This window comes from Chanos chanos, chromosome 2 (genome assembly GCF_902362185.1).
Source record: "Chanos chanos chromosome 2, fChaCha1.1, whole genome shotgun sequence".
Lineage (NCBI taxonomy): Eukaryota > Metazoa > Chordata > Actinopteri > Gonorynchiformes > Chanidae > Chanos > Chanos chanos.
The window spans coordinates 58,952,861-58,961,679 of NC_044496.1; the positions used below are offsets into that span (position 1 = coordinate 58,952,861).

At 43.2% G+C, this 8,819-nt stretch overlaps 1 protein-coding gene across 1 annotated transcript in view; it reads left to right on the forward strand.

The window, feature by feature from the left end:
- The first annotated feature begins 3,831 nt into the window (after positions 1-3,831).
- Positions 3,832-8,819, forward strand: part of LOC115806170 (transmembrane protein 182-like) — a 7,406-nt gene continuing 2,418 nt past the window's right edge. The window contains exons 1-4 of the mRNA XM_030766922.1: positions 3,832-4,011; positions 5,839-5,959; positions 6,418-6,516; positions 8,407-8,544. Of these exons, the coding sequence (XP_030622782.1) occupies positions 3,832-4,011; positions 5,839-5,959; positions 6,418-6,516; positions 8,407-8,544 (538 nt within the window). The remainder of the gene's footprint in view (positions 4,012-5,838; positions 5,960-6,417; positions 6,517-8,406; positions 8,545-8,819) is intronic.

An 8,819-nucleotide genomic window follows, 5' to 3' on the forward strand; every position in this document is an offset into this window, starting at 1 on the left:
GGTGCATTTATTTAACACTTTCTCCTCCAACAGTTGGATGGTGAAGACAGTAGAAATACACACACATCTCTGTCTACATCACTCACAGGTACGTCTGCTAAATATACAGTATCAAAATATACCTTATCAATGCACAAATTCACAAAAGGTTTGACTAGATTTGTCAAGAAGTGCCATTTAAGGAGATATACCAGGCAGACCTGGGTTAAAGAGGGAGATGTGAATGACACCAAACACACCAACCACACCTAACATACCCAACACAACAAACACCAAACACAACAAACACCAACCACACCTAACACCAAAAACACTGAACACCTAACACACCCAACACAACAAACACCATACACACCGAACACCAACCACACCTAATACAGCCAACACAACAAACACCAAACACACCAATCACCAAACTCACTGAACACCAAACACAACGGCATGAATGCCTCAGAGAGTGTCCATTAAAGCTGCCTTGTATCCTGTCAATGAAGTGAGTGGACAGTAACAGGACAATGAATGCAGAGGAATGTAAGGAAATGGCTGGTCATTCACACACAGAGAACGCTAACTGAACCCAGGTCTGTGAATGAGGAATGTAAGGAAATGGCTGGTCATTCACACACAGAGAACGCTAACTGAACCCAGGTCTGTGAATGAGGAATGTAAGGAAATGGCTGGTCATTCACACACAGAGAGTGCTAACTGAACCCAGGTCTGTGAATGAGGAATGTAAGGAAATGGCTGGTCATTCACACACAGAGAACGCTAACTGAACCCAGGTCTGTGAATGAGGAATGTAAGGAAATGGCTGGTCATTCACACACAGAGAACGCTAACTGAACCCAGATCTGTGAATGAGGAATGTAAGGAAATGGCTGGTCATTCACACACAGAGAACGCTAACTGAACCCAGGTCTGTGAATGAGGAATGTAAGGAAATGGCTGGTCATTCACACACAGAGAACGCTAACTGAACCCAGATCTGTGAATGAGGAATGTAAGGAAATGGCTGGTCATTCACACACAGAGAGTGCTAACTGAACCCAGATCTGTGAATGAGGAATGTAAGGAAATGGCTGGTCATTCACACACAGAGAGTGCTAACTGAACCCAGGTCTGTGAATGAGGAATGTAAGGAAATGGCTGGTCATTCACACACAGAGAACGCTAACTGAACCCAGATCTGTGAATGAGGAATGTAAGGAAATGGCTGGTCATTCACACACAGAGAGTGCTAACTGAACCCAGGTCTGTGAATGAGGAATGTAAGGAAATGGCTGGTCATTCACACACAGAGAACGCTAACTGAACCCAGATCTGTGAATGAGGAATGTAAGGAAATGGCTGGTCATTCACACACAGAGAGTGCTAACTGAACCCAGATCTGTGAATGAGGCATGTAAGGAAATGGCTGGTCATTCACACACAGAGAACGCTAACTGAACCCAGATCTGTGAATGAGGCATGTAAGGAAATGGCTGGTCATTCACACACAGAGAACGCTAACTGAACCCAGATCTGTGAATGAGGCATGTAAGGAAATGGCTGGTCATTCACACACAGAGAGTGCTAACTGAACCCAGATCTGTGAATGAGGCATGTAAGGAAATGGCTGGTCATTCACACACAGAGAACGCTAACTGAACCCAGATCTGTGAATGAGGCATGTAAGGAAATGGCTGGTCATTCACACACAGAGAGTGCTAACTGAACCCAGATCTGTGAATGAGGCATGTAAGGAAATGGCTGGTCATTCACACACAGAGAGTGCTAACTGAACTCAGGTCTGTGAATGAGGAATGTAAGGAAATGGCTGGTCATTCACACACAGAGAGTGCTAACTGAACCCAGATCTGTGAATGAGGAATGTAAGGAAATGGCTGGTCATTCACACACAGAGAACGCTAACTGAACCCAGATCTGTGAATGAGGCATGTAAGGAAATGGCTGGTCATTCACACACAGAGAGTGCTAACTGAACTCAGGTCTGTGAATGAGCTGTTGTGCACATGTCAAAGCTGCGTCATCTATCTACACATTGTCCTGTAACGTTCACAAACGCATTGGTTTGGTCAGTAACTGATCTTTATCCTGGACAGTGGGGGACAGACCTGGATCTGCTCTCCCTCAGCCCCAGGAACCCACAGGGGTCAACCTCAATGGCCCAGCCCAGCTGCACCAGGCCAGGAGTCCTGCACCCGTCCCACGGCCTGACCACAGCCACGCCCACAGCCACGCCCACAGAGTCAACACCAGCAAAATGCCCAAGAAACTGAGCTTTGTCCTGGAGAAGGAGAAGTAGCTGTGGATCAGAGACAAGTCTTAGACAAACTATGGAAACCTCAACTTAACCCATAGCATTAAGTTATTGCTGCTCAAAATATTGGTTCAGTTTTGAAAATAAAAACAAACAAATATACAAAAAAAAAAAAAGCCCACAGAATTCTAGAGGAATGTATGAGTTTTATTGTGCTGACGTGAACCGTGGCTGTGAGAAAATCAGTTGGAATAGAACATTATCATATTAAAATGTATGGGAATAAGCCTAGGAGCTGTTTGATGTGTTATTTACAGTCGACTGCTTGGCCCTGTGTGTATGATTGGCACTGGAGTGGGATATTTTACCACAGACTGAATCTCAAAGGAATCGTATGTTTCACCTCTTTACAAATGAACTTTACCGCTCTCTGTGTGCCAGTGTTATCATTCGCTTGAGCTGCCTCTGTTCATATCCTTATTACCCAACCTCTTCATGCCATACCATGTGATGTCATAATACTCCCCAAGTTCCATCCAAAGGCTGTGATGTCATAATACTCTCAGTGTTCCATTCAAAAGCATTCAGAAGAGTTTAGACAGAAAGAGATAGAAATGGCCAGAATCAGGAGTGACTGTGGAGCCCTCTAGAGCACAGAGAGCTCAACACTAGGGTTAGGGTCTGTGGTAATATGAGTCCCCACCATATGCTGGAATAATAACACAGTATTAACGCATAACACACGCACGCACACACGCACACGCACACACACACGCACACACACACGCACACAGACACACACACACACACACACACACACACACACACACACACACACACAGGCACGTACACACACACGCGCACACACACACACACACACAGGCACGTACACACACACACGCACACACACACACACACACACACAGACACGCACGCACGCACCCACGCACACACACACACACACGCACGCACGCACACACACACATACACACACACACACGCACACACACACACGCACACACACACACACACGCACGCACCCACACACACACACACACACACACACACACAGAGGTGAAGAATGCAGAGGATGTGGAAAGGGCAATTCACAGTCACCAGCTAATTCATTTTCCTCCTCCACTCAGGGTAACACCAACAGGCTAAATAACTCGAATCAGAAAACACAAGCTCCTAGGGATGGCAACATTCCGAAACCAGCAAAACAGACACACGCATGCATGCACTGCACACACACACACACACACACACACACACACACACACATACACCATACACATATGCTTAGAGCAGTGACATGTTTAGTGCTGTCATAGGCACCAGTTCACTATCAGACACACACTCCTCCCTCAGCCTGTTTGAGTATGCAAAAGTCTCAGAAGCCTGGGGTAACACACACCAGGGCCTGGTGGCCTGACCAGGGTACCCTGTGCTCTAAAATAGCCCACAGCCCCCCTACTGCACCCCACCCCTCCCGGCCCCTCCCCCACCCCTCCCCTCTCACTGCCCCTGCCCCGAGCCGGAGAGGCTCAGTTCCCCAGGCTGTGGCCAAGATGAGGACTGGGGTGGCTGCCCTGGTGGGTGGCATTGTGGGAGTTTTGGGAGTACTGTGCTTCCTGGTAGCATTTGGAACAGACTACTGGCTGCTGGCAAGCGATGATTGTGGGGTTGTTGGCCAACCAGAAACAACACACAACTTCACAGGTACCCAGAGCCCAGGCAACGGGAGTGAGGTGAGTCTTTCCTGTCGATATCCTCTCTCGGCCGGTGCTCTACAGACTGGCTGAAATGGCACAGAGGCACTGTGGGCTGCAACGCTGCGTTAAGGTCCTGCGTGGCCATGACCTGTCAGAAACATAACTGCTCTTATTCTACACACAGTCAAGTCATATGCTGAACTAGTAACAAGCAGACTGAGACGTTAACAGTGTCCCGTGTGGAACAGTGGTCTTTTCACCTCTGAGCATATTACAGGCACGGGGACATAGTGTTTCAGAGAAGTTCATTTCTTTAGTAATATTACTGACCAGTACTATCAATCCAAATGTTTATTTTACCAAAACAATGTAGCTATTTATAAATGAAATGTAACACTTAAGCAATGCAGCCATTTACAAAGGAAATGTAACAGTTTAACAATGTAGCTATTTCTGAAAGAAATGTCGCAGTTTCACAATGTAGCTATTTATAAAGGAAATGTAACTGTCTAAAAATGTAGCTATTTATAAAGGAAATGTAACTGTGTAAAAATGAAGCTATTTCTAAAGGAAATATAATGTTTTAGTAATGGAGTCATTCATGACGGAAGCTTTAGGAATAAATGACATGTTGGCATTGCAGTAGATTGGCAATGCGCCATCTTCTCAGTACTAGAGGAGGTTTGATAAGATTCTACAGCCTGAGGGAATGCAGTGTGTGTGTTTTAATCATCTCCCTGAGCGAGTGCACAGTTGTCAGGAGCAGTCACAGCTGTGGACAGGCAGACAGGGCACAGGGCCGGGGAGCTCAAACAGCTCCTCTCATAAACACAGGAGCTCCTGCTCTCTCTGTTAATCCTGCAGTACACAGGCGCACTTCTATGACAGTCAAATTGACCAGTGGTTTAGCATTCACCAGTGCCCCCAATATATCCACTATGACCTATTCCAACAGACTCCTGGACAGTTCTATACAACAGCCAAACTGACTAAAGACTATTCTATATAACATCCAAACTGACTAAAGACTATTCTATATAACATCCAAACTGACTAAAGACTTTTCTATATAAAAAACAAACTGACTAAAGATTATTCTATATACCATCCAAACGGACTAAAGACTATTCTATATAAAAAACAAACTGACTAAAGACTATTCTATATAAAAAACAAACTGACTAAAGACTGTTCTATATAAAAAACAAACTGACTAAAGACAAACAGAAAACATCATTCAGCACTCAGCAGAGTACCAGCGACACAACGTCTGAATCAGCAGCTCATAGTACAGACATCATTCTACAGTAAAGTGCCTCTCATGTCATGGATGGAAAAAAACATCTCTCTCTCTCTCTCTCTCTCTCTCTCTGTCACACGCACACAGACACACACACACACACACACACACACACACACACACCACACCAAACTGAATTCTGCACCATCAATCATTTTTATGACAGCACTGAATGTGGTGAATCATTTCATATGTGTGTTTAAAAGGCCACAGACCACAAATTATTTCCACTTTTGTTCTTAAGAGCCAACATTTGGCACATCCCAAATTCAGTTCTCCAGTGTACCCATCCAAAAAAGTGCACGTCATTGGTTGAAAAGCGGGGCTTCAGTGAGAGGGAGTGTGTTGGCTGTGGGAAAGCTGCCCTGCCATAGCAGTGCCAGAGAGTTAGAGTTCTTCTCACAGACTTAACACATCAAACATGAGAATCATGAGCAGTGAGAAAATGGAAAATGAATCAATCTTTCATGCAGTCCAGCGAAACAACCTGAACAACACTCAGGACGTACTCTCTCTTTCTCTTTCTTCCTCTCTTTCTCTTTCTCTCTGTCCATCGCTCACAGGCAGTGGAGCTGACACAGGAGCCTGCCACGCCCTCTGTCATTTTACACCATGAAGGTTTCTTCTGGCGCTGTCTCTTCCCAGCTGATCCCTCGTTTCATGTTGTCTGGGCTGTTCTCTTCAGTGAGTAATACAGGCCTGTACTGTGGGCTGTTCTCTTCAGTGAGTAATATAGACCTGTACTGTGGGCTGTTCTCTTCAGTGAGTAATATAGACCTGTACTGTGGGCTGTTCTCTTCAGTGAGTAATATAGACCTGTACTGTAGGCTGTTCTCTTCAGTGAGTAATATAGGCCTCTGCTCTAAGCTGATCAGTGCTTGACTTGGGCCATGACAACACAACCTCAAATGACAAGCACAGTTAGCTTGAAGGAGTTTACTATTTTCTCTTTGTTTCATGTGTGTTTTATGTGTGTTTCATGTGTGTTTTATGTGTGTTTCATGTGTGTTTTATGTGTGTTTCATGTGTGTTTTATGTGCTATGTAAAATGTGTGGGGGATGGCGGTTTAGAGGAAATCTTACACTGGACATGCTGCACTGAATGTTTCCCAATACTGCCCTGTTTCCATTGTTCATCACAGCAAACCAGCCAGTGCAGAAGATCTGTACGCACGGATACCTCTTCCCGCTCCCAGTGGCCGTGGGCCCAGTTCCCCATCCCATGTACGATGCCACAGCAGGTGAGAGACCCACAAGGTTCAAAACAACATACCTGTAATTTAACCCACAATTTGCAGAACACATTCTATGTACAATTCAACAGATATTCTAATTTATGTGTTGAGAGGACAACACTGAACAGGGCCTTGGAACATAACTTTGAACTTAAACTCATAAATTTGAACTCAATTTCAAAAAATAAAACTCATAGGAGGTCCAAAAATTGGTTGTTTTTCAAAGGTCAGAGCTTGTCATATATTGTTATGATAGCCCATTGAATTTTATTTTATTTTATTTTATTTTGTTTTATTTAATCTCCCACATAAATAACACTAAGAACTCAACACCATTTTCCTACATAATTAACACTAAGAACTCAATGCTATTTTCCTATATAAATAACACTAAGAACTCAACACCATTTTCCCACATAATTAACTCTAAGAACTCAACACCATTTTCCTACATAAATAACACTAAAAACTCAATGCTATTTTCCTACTCAATGCTATTTCCTATATAAATTACACTAAAAACTCAATGCTATTTTCCTATATAAATAACACTAAGAACTCAACACCATTTTCCCACATAATTAACTCTAAGAACTCAACACCATTTTCCTATATAAATTACACTAAAAACTCAATGCTATTTTCCTATATAAATAACACTAAGAACTCAATGCTAATTTCCTACACAAATAACACCAAGAACTCAATGCTGTTTTCCTACATAAATAACACTAAAAACTCTATGCCATTTTCCTACATAAATAACACTAAGAACATTTTCCTACATAAGGGTGATTCTTCAATTATGGTAATTTTTGTGTCCCTGGGAGAAATAGGACAAACAAAAGAACATTTCTACATTTCTATTTTTGTCACATTTACTTCACACCTACAGGAACTTATAAAAAATAAATAATAGCTCAGTCAATAATTTTACTATATAATAAGAGGCCTTTTATGTATGGTTTTCACTATATTGCCTTTGTCCCTAAACTGGACTTTGGACCTTCAACCCTGCTTCATTTTGAGTTTAACACTGATATAATGTTGAGTTCAAATACAAACTAAACATTTATTTCTATTTTAATGAAATATATTATGTATTGTAATATTTCTTCACATTTTCTTGTATTGTTCATAAAATGAATCCCGGTCCCTTGGGTTCACTGTCATTTCCACCACACTGTACAAAAATAGAATTCTGGGATCATGTTTTAGGGTTTGTATACTTGGTAACCATAGCAACAGCCACTCAACAGGGGAACACATGTCTGGAGAAAAGAGTGACCTCCACAGGGGGCAAGGGGATAGAATTAGGTAGGGACGGTAGGGACATGTCCCTACCAATACCCACCGAATACCGAATTGTCCCTGGAAATAATTTTAATTCAAATGATTAAAATGTCATTTAGCATTAGTTTGCGTCCCTACCAATGTTGAGACCAAACCTACGCCCTGGATAGGGGGCGATAAAAAGAGGAAAAATCAAGGTAAATATGAATTAAATTGAGAGTATGTTTATTGTGTATCATTTCCAAACAGCTCATATTTCATATGAATGTAAAAACAACTTTTGCCACTATTAGGATGTGTGTCTACAGAGTGGAGAGATAAACCATAGCAGTTCATTTTTATAAAAAAAAATGTTAGATGCTAAATGCTAAATTTTCCCTGACCAAAATGGACCACAGTTGAAGAATTATGGGTAATTACTCGGCGCCATTTTTCTGTCTTACTCTTACAAAGACAGTAGTCTCTCAGAAACAGTGGGACAAACCTTTGATTCTTGATGTTGAGTGGCATTTCTCCGTTTAAAATGAACCGTGTGAGTCGATGTGTATCTGTGTGTGCGTGTGCACAGAGGTGACTGACGAGCTGACCCTGTTTGCTGTGCAGTGTTCCGCGGGTTCTGGACCGTGTTTACGGTCCTGGCGGTGGTGGCTGCTCTGACCGGCGGGTTCCTGTTAGTGTGTGCCGTTCCTTTCTTCAGTCACAAACTTTACAGGACCGGTGGAGCCTTCCTCATCACTGCTGGTACGCACACTCTGCGTGTGTGTGTGTGTGTGTGTGTGTGTCTGTGCGCGCGTGTGCATACATGTGTCTGTGTGTGTGTGTGTGTGTGTGTGTCTGTCCACGTGTGTGCATACATGTGTCTGTGTGTGTGTGTGTGTGTGTGTCTGTGTATGTGTGTGTGTGTCTGTGTGCGCGTGTGCATACATGTGTCTGTGTGTGTGTGTGTGTGTGTCTGTGTGTCTGTGTGCATACATGTGTGTGTGTGTGTGTGTGTGTGTGTGTGTGTGTGTATGTAT